The 13,446-nt window shown below is 38.4% G+C and overlaps 1 protein-coding gene across 3 annotated transcripts in view; it reads left to right on the plus strand.

Moving 5' to 3' along the window:
• The window catches only part of MATCAP2 (microtubule associated tyrosine carboxypeptidase 2), a 52,823-nt gene that overhangs the window by 9,345 nt on the left and 30,032 nt on the right, over positions 1 to 13,446 (plus strand). For 2 of the 3 annotated variants that reach the window (XM_059396575.1, XM_059396577.1), the window contains exon 2: positions 1,050 to 1,744. In XM_059396575.1, the coding sequence (XP_059252558.1) occupies positions 1,050 to 1,744 (695 nt within the window). The remainder of the gene's footprint in view (positions 1 to 1,049; positions 1,745 to 13,446) is intronic. The other variant, XM_059396578.1, reaches the window with a different exon arrangement.

Here is a 13,446-nt window from a genome sequence, read left to right on the forward strand (position 1 = left end):
TTGTCAGTTTAGAATTAAATCTGAAAGTTCTTAAGGGCCTAGGTGCAATCTCATCTGTTTTTCTTCGTATTGCTTTTGTCCTTCTCTGATTTCTAGGTTATTGTCTGTATTTTCTATTTTTCACATTTAAACTTACACTACCTTGGATGATTATTCAGATCTTCATAGGACTGCCTTGCTTTCAGAGCTAGCTTAGAAGCTGGTTGAAGGCAGAAACAATGGATTTATAAAGATGTTTCTCATAGCCATGTACCTAATTAGTAGTATTCCATCTATTTGTGGAATGAAAGAATACAGGTCAACACAGTTTTAAAGCAGTGCATGACCACCAGTATATCATGTGATTCGTACCTCTTTAAGGCACTGATGAAATCTAAAGGCAAAACTGACCTCTCCTTTATTTATCACATGATATTCTAATATCTATGTAATAGTAATTATAATTTTTTTCAGACTTGGCAAGAAAAAAAAATCTTAGTTTTCTTTCCTATTAACCTATAGCCTAGAATTCAGAAAATTAACCAATCAAATGACATTACTAAAACATGCTTTAACATACACATATCATTTATTTAATTTTTAAAATGATTTTTGAGATAAATAGGGCAGTGTCCTTCTTTTACTGATGGCTATCTTTATTTATAGCATCCAGTTTGAAGATTGTGTTGGCTTTGAAAATGCCTTCAATTTTACTTTGATACTGGTGACACTATTGAAAATGATATCCTTTCTGTGAAGTCGTTCAGAGTTGACAATACAAATTATTTATGTACATTATCTCACATTGATACTAAACTTTGATCATCTAATAGTTGGAAGATGATAATTTTCATAGATAATTTAGCATGTATATGCTTGTGTAGAAGTGACACTGTCTAGCATGACCAAAGTGTAGTAACATATTTTAATATTTAAAATATATTTTCTAAAGATTGTTGCAAAATTATACAATTTACAGAACCTTCAGAATACTTTTTGTATAATAAGCAGTTTGCTTCATCTGGTATCTTTGTTATTTCTTTTGTTTTGATTTTTTTTTATTAACACAGAAAAGCTTCACTGGCCTGAGCAAGAACTCGCTAAGAAGTCTGTTCTAAATGCAGAAGAGTCATTGATCATTGACAGCAAAAGAAGCATTTCACATTTATCTTCTGGGATACTAAAGGACATTTTCACAACTGGAACCAGTAGTTACAATGTCCTACTACAGAGCAAAGAGGAGAAAAAGCATCATTCACAAAAACAGTCTTCCTCTACCTACTCCAAAAGATGTAGAAAACCCAGCAAATCTCCTAGTTCTTCTCGTAGCAAAGATCTTCGCAAGATGAAAGCCCCGGTGTCTATGATGAGCAGTGGTACTTGGTATTGCCTAGAAAGGCAGCCTGGTGTCTTTGTCACTAGTTCAGTGTCGAGTCCTCTAAAGTTTACACATGATATCTCTGTTACAGGGAGCAGCATAGTACTGCCACCTAAACCCAAAAACAAAGTAAAGCGACGCCATTTCTCTGCTCTGCCAAAGCCAAAACTGCAGCCTCAGTTGTCTAGAAGTTTTGAAAAAGGAGATGACTTTTCTGGGAAGAAATTTTGTATACTGACTGCTATAAAGCCCACCAACTTGGAGAAAGAGAAACTGAGATTCTTCAAATCTGATTATACCTACAATCCTCAGTTTGAATATGCAAACCCATCTCTGCCAAGTGTGTTAGCCAAACACAGCAATGCATCAGACCGATTTCTTAAACAGGTAAAACACTATTTCAGTAGTGGCGTTTCATTTCTATGTAACTAAAGCAATTATCTGCAATCTTAGAAAAAGAAAAAAAATGACTTTAAAAATAGTTCAGGTATTTGTTTGCAATAGTTAACTCCCCTCCAGGACATGTGAATATGTGACAGGAGATCTCCAGGTGAGTGCCGTAGCCTGTATGTGAACTACTTTGCACTAGTCTGAATCTATGAAGAGTCTGTTAGATAGACTTTGTGACAGGAAGCAACTATATTTGGGAAAAGTTTCAGATTCTGGTTCCAGGCTTATTTTGGGGAGTTATATACTTGCAGTCCATTAGCCAACCCACAGATAAGTGCTGTTAGCTCACACTGTGTTTGTGTTTTCTATTTGGTTTTGAGTCTTCCTTAGATGGATCATAGTCTTTTAGTTCCCCTGTTGTATTACATTCCCATCTTACTTAGGCTCCAGAGGCAATTTGGAAAGTTAGGTTGGATACTTGCCCATGAACTTTTTAATGCTTTACTGAAATTGTTTATCGTCATCACATATTTCAGCACTCATTTAAAGAAGATAATAATGGAGTTTTAAAAATTATTTTCAAGGGTAGCAAATCATGATCTAAATGATATGAACAACACTTTCCAAATTGCTCACTTTGGACACTTACCACATAGTTTTGTGTGTTACAGGGCTTAAGAAACTTTGAAATCCATTTAAGTTATTGAGGGAAATTGGCTGAAGGGGGCATAGGGTTGAGTTCATGCAGGTACACCATATTTTGTTCAATTAACTTTCTATATATTTTTATAATACATGAAGTTCAGTTTGGGTTTGTGAGTGATTAGAAATCTGTCTGTAGGCTGGGTGAAACTGCATGGTTCCATTTGCCTGTGCTGTATGCCTAATTTTAAAATTTTTCCTACAGAACAATTCCTGGAAGTACTTGTGGTCAGCAGATTTTTTGTTGTTAGAAATGACCTAGAATCTGATCAGTCTTTTAAAGCCATTATGTAAATAAAGCTTAAAAATTTAGGATTACAATAGTTTTAGTCTGTTTATTTTTCCTTTGTTAGAAGAAACCTTTTCATATACTTCTCTGGATTTTTAATGAGTATTCACTTTTCACTTAAATGTGGTGTGTTAAACACTAATAAAAAGGTCATATTATTTTTATTCCTGTTTTGGCAGTGATTTTCTGATTTTTTTATTGTTTGGAAATTGCAATTGATTGAATAGGGCTTTCACTCATTTAAAATTTATGATAATTATAAAAATGCTATTTGCTTTTTCCACCCATTATTGCTGAAAGAGATGGCTGAGATTTACTTACCAGTATTCTTTAATTTGGTCTCCTATCCTAACCCTGGCCAGTTGGGAAGGACATTTTCCACCACTGGATCAAAATGAATGTTCTCTCATTTCCATGGAAGACAATTAGGAAGCATCAGCAGCTCCACAGACTGAGAATTGACACTACTTGACCTATGACTTTACGATCTATTTTAACTCAATTCCAGCTTGAGGAGATAAACCTGTAGTTAGGTTTCTTGAGTATGTGGCACCAGCAGTCCTAGATGGCTGCTTAAAATGCCACCATTTGGGAGGATGCTCCCAACAAACGCCTAGTATACTGTTTAAACCACTTTTGTCAAATAAAAGAGATTCTTTAGAATAAGCCGGCCATAAAATATGCTTAAATTCCTATTTAGCATCTCAGTGAATTATGACATGATGGCATACATCCTTCCCCTCCCTAGCTGTGAAGCAAAAGCACAGCTTCAGGGCTAGTCTCAGGTTTTAGAAACCTGCTGCACAGGCCAGGATAGCGAAGTCGCCTGTTGGTCTCTGGCCTCTACCCTGAAGTGGAGTCTCTAGCAGATTGTCTTCCTAGTGTCAAGATCTGAATCCTTCTACATCGTTGTTGGAGAGTGAGTGACCGTGGTCCTCCAAAATGCACAGACCAGCAGAGCAATGCAAAAATTTCCATGCACAGATAAGTCTGTCAGAGTAGAACCAAAGGAATGCTCAAGCTCTGGTCATTCCCAGTTGATTGTTCCATCAATGTCAAGGAGTTCCAGGATTCAGGTTTTTATAGTCTAGTTATTAGGTTCCCCAGGAGACAGTCAGGTCCTTTAGGTGGTTCAAGTGATCTAGCAAAGGCTGTAGGACTTGAGCATAACTTTAGGTGGAGCCTGCTGAACCCTTCCAGCCCCTTGCTAACAGCCATGGTGGCTCTCAGCTTCCCAAACCTTGAGTGTGTTTAAGCTTGACAGAAACTGAGAATATCTGTTTTCTCTGGCTCTGGACCTTTGCAGGAAAGAGTACAGCACTTCCTGGGGGCTGAAGGGTTCTGGGATGAGAGAATGCTGGAAGCTGTTAAGCAGTGGGTCAGAAGTGGATTCTCAGGAGCACCCTTGTGCTGTAAAATTGACAGCCAGTGCACTGTCTGTCCTACTTCACAGAGGCCGACTACCTCTGTGAAACCTAGATATCAAATCCATTTGGCTTTGCACTCTGCACTTTGTTGAATAAGATTGATAGTGAGAGATGAGAAGAGTCTTCAGGGTGGTAATAAGAGTCCTTGAACTATTTTCAGTATTTCCAGCAGTCAAATGGAAATTATATATTTACATGATAAAGCCAATGGACAGCTTAAGTGATTTGTTTTCTAGCTCTGGCTGAAATCCTATCTCAGTGTAGATCCAGGCTAGCTCATGCTAACTAGAAGTTCTGATTGGTAGAGTGGTATTTAATAACATTGGGGAAAAAAGTCAACTTTTGTTTGGCTAGATAAGCTAAAGGTTAGGGATTATTTTCTTATGTGTTAATAAAACTGGAGCAGTGGGGATAATTAGCACTTGGTAAATGGCGAGCGTTTGTGTGAGAGAAGGCAGGCTTGGGGTGTTGGGTAAAGACCTTGGGACAAGGCTTTGGTTGGCAGGGAAGAAAAGTTAAAGGTGGATGTGCAGAAGTTGCTGACAGAGCAGGCCTGACACTGCTGACTTTAGAAAGGTCTGCCTTGGCCTGGTGTCTGGGAACTTGATTGGTAAGGTTTTCTACACTGAAATAAAACTTCCTCTAAATGATAAGTGTAGGTTGCTGTGCTTAAACTGTGCAAATGGTGTTTATATTAGCACTGATTTTTCTTTTGGGAGTCTGTAATTTTGGAACATGCTAGTTATAGGGGTACTTATGTACCTGCCCCAGTAAAAGCCTTGGGTGCTGATCTGTAACGAGTTTCTTTGGTAGACCACTCTTTATGCATTCTTAGAACTCAGTTGCGGGAGAAATTAATTGCATCCTTTGTGATTTCATTCAGAGAGGACTCTTGGAAGCTTGCTTCTGGTTTCCTTCAGACTTTCCTGGTTGTAAGAAATGGGGAATGGTGGGCTTAAGTTGATCTCTTAAAGGCATTCAGATTGACATTCAGATTTTAGAAAAGAAGAAAAAATTCTGTACTCAAAACGTCTATTTGAGGGGTGCCTGGGTGGCTCAGTGGGTTAAGCCTCTGCCTTCAGCTCAGGTCATGATCTCAGGACCCTGGGATCAAGCCCCACATTGGGCTCAGCAGAAAGCCTGCTTCTCCCCATCCCCCCCACCCCAGCCTGCCTCTCTGCCTACTTGTGATCTCTGTCTGCCAAATAAATAAATAAAATCTTTAAAACAAACAAACAAAAACATCTCTTTGGGCTGTTGTACTCCCTGTTGGTTTGAGATTCCTGACCAGTTTTAAGGTCTGGTTTCTATAGCTTTGTAAAGTGCCATTGTTTTACACAGTTCTATGGGGGACTGTTCACAAATTGAACAGTCCTGGGCCCTACATTTATACAATAAGGATAACATTTACCATAAGCATGGGGTTCTTTGGCATCATAGTACTTCTATAATAGTTTTCAGTTGTATGATATTTATACAGAACGTCAAGGAAATTAAGTGTATGCTAAGTTAGAAATTTTACCTTAAGGGTAGCTGGGAAAGAGTGAACAAAAACATATTTCTTCTCCATATACTCGTCTTATTATGAAATTGCTGACACTTTTTTTTTTTAAGGGTTCTGTTATTCCATTAATATTGCTTTGAAATTTAAGGACAAAGTCAGATGAACTTCAGTGTATGGTAGATTACCGGTATTGATAGGTTACTTAATATTTGCTTGTTACTCTGTTTGCTTAGTACTTTATACCTATTATCATCTTTAGTTTCTCACTTGAGGTGCAATACTTAGAGTTTTGCCAGTTGAAAAAACTGATCTAGAGAAATGAAGTAACTTTTACTGCGGTCACATATAGTAAATTGCAGAACCAGGAGTCTGTTCCAAGTACTACTGTTTTCCACACAATAGCATGTTGGCACACTAGCTCTCAGAGTCCATGAAACAAATATGAATGCTTCCACCATGGCCTGTTTCAAGCAATGGAATATCAACTGGCTTGCAAATTAATAAAAACTCAGTGAGTTTTCACAAGCCAATATGATAAGGCTCCAGCATACCACTGTTTCACACAGCGTGGTTTTAGCCTGGCTTTTCCAAACCCTGATGCCACCACCTCCTGCACCCAAAAAGCACCAGATGAAAAGATCCTCTCATTTTGCTGGCTAGGATCCATGCCTCTGGCATGAGTTTATTATAGGGCCATTGAAGATTTTTTTTTCTCTTTATGGTAAACCTATGAAATAATGATTATTACTGTTTTTTGGGGGGAAGCTGTAAAACAAAAATATCTCCCTATAAGGGCACTTTTCAGTTATGGCTTCAGTCTCAATTCAATACACTGGTAATTAGTCCCTTAGGAAGACTTTCAAGGTCAAAATTGTCTCCTCATCTGTAAACTGAGTGAAGTTTCCCCAGAAAGACTATTCCACATTATTTCTCTCTTCTTACCTCTGTGACGACTAAGAAAGCAGAAGCATCCCTTCCATTAAAGCTCCCAAGGTATATACTATCCTAAATTGTATTTCATTTATTCCCTTTCTGTTTGATGTGGAGTACATACAATCCAGAACTGTTAAAGTAATTAAAATGAAACAAAATAATTGAAAATAGTTTTCAGTAATTTCTTCTACAATGAAATTGTGTATCCAGTGTCTTCCTGTTTCTAAGATCTTATATTTTTCAAAATAACTCTTTATAAAGATAGCTTTTTTAGGGACGCCTGGGTGGCTCAGTTGGTTGGACGACTGCCTTCGGCTCAGGTCATGATCCCGGAGTCCTGGGATCGAGTCCCACATTGGGCTCCCGGCTCCATGGGGAGTCTGCTTCACTCTCTGACCTTCTCCTTGCTCATGCTCTCTCTCACTGTCTCTCTCTCAAATAAATAAATAAAATCTTTAAAAAAATATATAAAGATAGCTTTTTTAAAAAAAGATTTATTAGAGAGAGCATGGGGGGAAGGGCAGAAGGAGAGGGAGAGAGAATCCCAGTAGATTCCATGTTGAGCACAGCACCCAACACGAGGCTCAGTCTTGTGTGCCTGAGATCTGAGGTCTGAGATCATGACCTGAGCCAACCAAGAGGCGGATGTTCAACCACATGTGCCACCCAGGTGCCCTAGTAGTTAGTTTTTTATTACCCATGTTAATGGAAGGAAGCATTTATATGAATTAGCTAAAGTAGGAAGATACTCCTTCTCTCTCTTTGTTGAATTTTTCTCATCAAAGCAGTCACCTTTTCTTTCCTGCTGGGACAGTGCTCTACCAGCCATGAGTAATTCATTAGAATCAGTAGAAGTGGGCGCCTGGGTGGCTCAGTGGGTTAAGCCGCTGCCTTCGGCTCAGGTCATGATCTCAGGGTCCTGGGATCGAGTCCCGCATCGGGCTCTCTGCTCAGCAGGAGCCTGCTTCCTCCTCTCTCTCTCTCTGCCTGCCTCTCTGCCTACTTGTGATCTCTCTCTGTAAAATAAATAAATAAAATCTTAAAAAAAAAAAAAAAAAAAAAAAAAGAATCAGTAGAAGTAATAAATGCAGTAATAGAAAAAGCCACAAGCTGGGGCATGCAATAGAGATTATAGAAGGAAATGTTGCTTAAAATCAAACATCTAAATAAAAATAAAGCCCTGAATTGATGTATAAAGAAAGTTTTTGAATTTTGATTTAGTTCTAGACATCTTGCATCATAACCTCTGGGCGAAAAATGCAATTAGGAAAGACACAAGATTAAATATTGAGGATTGTTAGTATGGATGAAGAACAGATGTTGAAGGCTTGTAGTTACTAGAAGAAACTAGGCTTGTAGTTACTATTTGCAAAATATTTTATGTCAAAAACATACAGTAAAACATTTTCATCATGTCTCCATTGTAGGATACCGAAGTACTCCATAAATGTGTACTTGTTAATCTTTATAATATCTTAAAACCTAACTTTCTCAACCAATAACAAAATGGATTTTAGCTGTTTACAGAAATTGCTATCTTAAATATGAGGTTTGTCAGACATTTAAATGTAACTAAGAAATTGGAGAATTGCCTTCTTTTAAAAATAGTCTTTTTGGGGGGCCTGGGTGGCTCAGTGGGTTAAATAAAGCCTCTGCCTTCAGCTTGGGTCATGATCCCAGAGTCCTGGGATCGAGCCCCACATCCGGCTCTCTGCTCAGCAGGGATCTTGCTTCCTCCTCTCTCTCTCTGCCTGCCTCTCTGCCTACTTGTGATCTCTGTCAAATAAATAAATAAAATCTTTAAAAAAGTAAAAATAAAAATATTTTTTGATTTGGGGTTGATTTGTAAGACTCTTGCTCTATGGGAGAGAGATGGCTCAATCTCTGAAGTTTTCTTTGCACATCCTGATGCAGAATGAGTATATTTTTATTTTTATTCCCAGACTTCATATTCATGTAAATATTGCAGTTTCTGCTTCATTTCCCCCACATACGTATTGAGGGAAATAAACTAAATGATTATTGAGAACTATTTATAGGACAACACAGATCTCTCATTTGAGACCTAAAAATACTGTAGCTAATTAAATCAAGATTCTGTGTCATGTCACATTGTATATCTAAGTTGTGTCATTTATTTTATAAAAAACATTTAGGTCGTCATCCTATTGCATACTAATCACAGAATGGCTCAGTTTTTACCAGCTTTGTTAACTGAAAATTCCTTTTATTTCAGATAGTGCTTTAGTACATCATAATCAGCAGGTGATTTAGTTTGTTAAAACTATTTCTAAGGGTGCCTGGATGGATCTGTCAGTTGAGTGGCCAACTCTTGATTTCAGCTCAGGTCTTGATCTCAGAGTCGTGAGTTCAGGCCCCATGTTGGGCTCCATGCTGGGCATGGAGCTTGCTTGAAAAAAACCACAATAAATGAATTTTCTAAATAAGTGAAATTTGGTTTTTAAGTATAAGAACCTAAGATTTAATGATTCCAATGCAGTTCTTTCTATAGTGCATATTCAATTTGACAGCTCAGGAGAATGCTTTTCAAAGTTTTCTAAGACTGTAACCTAATAGCAGAGATGTAAAGAGAATAATCCAGGAAATCAGGAGCAAATCTATGTTTTATCTTAAATTCATGTAGATTTTACATTATATTTCGTAATGTATCTTTATGCTAACATAGATATAAATTGCTTATCTTCAGATAAATGTTGGCTGCTAATTCAATTAAAGAAAGACTGTCTAGACCAAAGAAAACCTATTTGATATGGGCCACATTTACCCGTTGGGTTGCTGGTTCATCACCTGTGTTTTACCAGATCTGTTAAATATAAGCTCTATTGTATTGGGAGCAATGGTTAGCATAACATAAAGACTTTTAGGTGTGGTCCTCAGACAACAATGTCATATGAATGGAATTGATAATTCATTGTTATATTAAAGCTCATGCATTGAAATAAGTATTATATCATGTTCTAAAGCAAGACAAATATTTATTCTACTTTTTTGATAGAAGCAACCTAAATGGAAATCAGACTCCTTCACTGTTGGCAGGATGTCTTGATATAATATTTCTTTAAGCCTAAGTTTTCTTTTTTTAAAAAAAATTTATTTATTTATTTGACAGAGAAAGAGAGATCACAAGTAGGCAGAGAGGTAGGCAGAGAGAGAGGGGGAAGCAGGCTCCCTGCTGAGCAGAGAGCCCGATGTGGGACTCGATCCCAGGACCCTGGGATCATGATCTGAGCCAAAGACAGAGGCTTTAACCCACTGACCCACCCAGGTGCCCCTAGGCCTAAGTTTTAATTGTACTGACGCTGAAGGTGCTTTATCTTGGTAGACCCCCAAGTTGTTCAGATTTAAAAAGGGAAAGGAAAAAGCAAGTCTCCTTTAAATTAGACCTCTCCTGGGGCACCTGGGTAGCTCATTCATTAAGTGTCTGCCTTCGGCTCAGGTCATGATCTTGGGGTCCTGGGATCAAGCTGGGAGCCTGCTTTTCCCTCTCCCACTCTCCCTGCTTGTGTTCCCTCTCTCACTGTCTCTCTATGTTAAATAAATAAACTCAACCAATAAATCAGTAAATTAGACCTCTCCTTCATGACACAGTTTTCTGTTTAGAAAATCACAGACCTTTCACAGCCGAAAGTTATGAGATTTTTTTTTTTTTAAGGATTGAATTTAGTATGGTCTTTATTAGATTGGAGAAGTTTTTAAAAATTTATTTATTCATTCATTCATTCATGAGAGACCGAGAAAGGCAGAGGGAGAGGCAGGCTCTCCAGGGAGCAGGGAGCCCAATGCAGGACTTGGTCCCAACTCTCTGGATCATGACCTGAGCCAAATGCAGACCTCTAACCACCTGAGCCATTCAGGTGCCCAAAGTGGGATCATTTCTTAATCATTTTTTTAAAAGATTTTTATTTATTTATTTGACAGAGTGAGAGACACAGGCAGAATAGCAGAGGGAAAGGGAGAAGCAGTCTCCCCACTGAGCAGGGAGCCCAATGGAGGGGCTCCATCCTAGGACCCTGGGATCATGACCTGAGCTAAGGCAGTTGCTTAACCAATCTAGCCACCCAGGCACCCCCTTCATCATTTCTTATATTCAGAGATGGACATACCCCATCAGATTTTATGTCTTTGGAAGAAGTTATGACCTTGATTACTTAAAGAGTATTTTGTTGATTTGCCTTTGAAAATTTGCCTAACATGCATTCTTAGGTTGTTAACAAGGTCTTTGCTACAGAGTAGCTTGAATATCTGCTTTATCCTGGTAGGTGGTAAAAGAAGAGTCTTTGTTACTAGGCTGTTTATAAATATCTTATCCTGGTAGCAGTTACAATCTGATACACTCAGATTGTAAACGTTGTATACATTCAGACTACCTCCAACCCCATTGACACAAACATGCAAAGGGGGTGGAGAGAAGGCAGCAACAGGAGTCATCTTTCTTTGTCCTACTGTGTTCTTACACTTTTCCTTCATTGACATTAGATTCAGTGTCTCAGACCTATTTATTTCCTGGATTCTGCATTTGTAGAGTATAATTTTTGGAAATACTTTTATTATTATCTGATCATAGTCTGTAGGCTATTTCATAGATTACTGAATTATATGTTTGCAAAAGTATTTGCTTCAGTCTCCCCTGCTCTCCATACTGCATTAATGTCTATTTCTATGATACAATTCTGATGTCATTTGCCTTCCTGAAAACCTTCATGGCTCCTCCAATCTGTAGCATGGCCTACTGGTCTTTCATCTTTCATGATCTGGTTTGTGCTTACATTTGCAAGTCAACTCTGTACCACCAGCCGTATGCATCTTGGGCTAAGTATCATAGCACTTATCATACTGTTATTCACAAATTTTGTTTTTTTGGGGTTTTATTTTGTTGTTGTTCTCATCACTGTACTGATTGATAAAAAGTGTATTTTATTTATTTCAGCTATTCCCAGAATCTAGCATGGTTCCTGTGAGTCTCCTGATTCCTCTTCAACCTAGAAACTCTGTATTTCACTTTCTTTACTTTGTATACACGTTTGACTCCATTCTTATTGCCTGGAATGCCCTCTGTTTCCTCTAGTGCCCATTTTTATTTACTTTTCCCTATAATCTCACAATACATATACCTTCAACAGACTATTACTAAAGTATGTTGATTTATATGTCTTCTCTGCCAGTCCAATAGTTAGGCAGGGATTTAGAGTCTAAAATATAAAAATGAAAAAAAGTGTCAGTGATTAGAGTTGCTTGGCTGGCTCTGTCATAGAGCATGCAACTCTTTTAAAAAAATTTTTATTTACTTGAGAGCACAAGCAGCAGGGTTGGGGGGAAGAGGGGTGAGAGAGGAACACTCTCCACTGAGCAGGGAGCCCCCACACAGGGTCCAATCTTTAGACCTGGGATCATGACCTAAGGCTGAAGGCAGATGCTTAACCGACTGAGCCACCCAGGCAGCCCTAGAGCCTGCAACTCTTTATCTCAGGGTTGTCAGTTCAAGTCCCATGTTGGGTGTAGAGATTACTTAAAATCTTTAAAAAGAAAAAAAAAAGTACCAGTGATTAGCACAAAGATGATGAATGAATAGTCTTTATTGATAGTATTCGGGAAATTTAGTAATGTACTTTTCAAACAGTGAATTTATATTTGTGGCCCAAGGGTCAGATTTAACCTGAATGTATGTTTTTGGGAGATCAGCATCATGTTTTTTTAAACCATTGGAATATAAAGATGGTCTTCTGTTGCTTCTCCCACATGTTATACTCAGTGGCTTTACACATTGGTTACTGCTTGCAGCTGAACGCATCTGAGTATATGACTGCTGCTGTAGTCGCCCACCAGTTTCTGGTTATTGTACCTTAAATGGAGGCCTAAAGATCTGATTGAGTAATCCAAATCTTACTTTTTTTTTTTTAAGATTTTATTTATTTATTTGACAGAGAGATAGCACAAGTAGGCAGAGTGGCAGGCAGAGGGAGAGGGAGAAGCAGGCTCCCCGCTGAGCAGGGAACCAGATGTGGGGCTTGATCCCAGGACCCTGGGATCATGACCTGAGCCGAAGGCAGAGGCTTAACCCACTGAGCCACCCAGGCTTCCCCAAATCTTACTTATTTTGCTGCCAAGAAGCAGAAGCTACCATTAAAATCATTCGACATTTGGAATTTTGCTTTTTATTCTAAGAATCTAAAAGTACCTCTGTGTGTGTATGTACGTGCACATGTGCGCACATGCGCACGTGTACACCTCATGCTTATCTGCAAATTGATCTGAGGGATACTGCATGAGAAAGAGGGTCATGTAAGTCAGAAAACACAAAATACTATATTCATCCCTCAGTTTGTTTCTCAGAGTCCACAGTCTCTCATGGTTTTTCTCCCCACCTCCAATTCCCCCAATTCACTTTTCCTTTCCTTATCCTAATGTTCTCCATGTTATTCCTTATGCTCCACAAGTAAGTGAAACCATATGATAATTGACTTTCTCTGCTTGACTTATTTCACTCAGCATAATCTCCTCCAGTTCTGTCCATGTTGATAAAAGAAAAAGTTGGGTATTCATCCTTTCTGATGGAGGCATAATATTTCATTGTATATATGGACCATATATTCTTTATCCGTTCATTTGTTGAAGGGCATCTTGGCTCTTTGCACAGTTTGGCAATTGTGGCCATTGCTGTTATGAACATTGGGGTACATATGGCCCTTCTTTTCACTACATCTGTATCTTTGGGGTAAATACCCAGTAGTACAATTGCAGGGTCATAGGGTAGCTCTATTTTTAATTTCTTAAGGAATCTCCACACTGTTTTCCAAAGTGGCTGCACCAACTTGCAATCCCACCA

This window comes from Mustela nigripes, chromosome 4 (genome assembly GCF_022355385.1).
Source record: "Mustela nigripes isolate SB6536 chromosome 4, MUSNIG.SB6536, whole genome shotgun sequence".
Classification (NCBI taxonomy): domain Eukaryota; kingdom Metazoa; phylum Chordata; class Mammalia; order Carnivora; family Mustelidae; genus Mustela; species Mustela nigripes.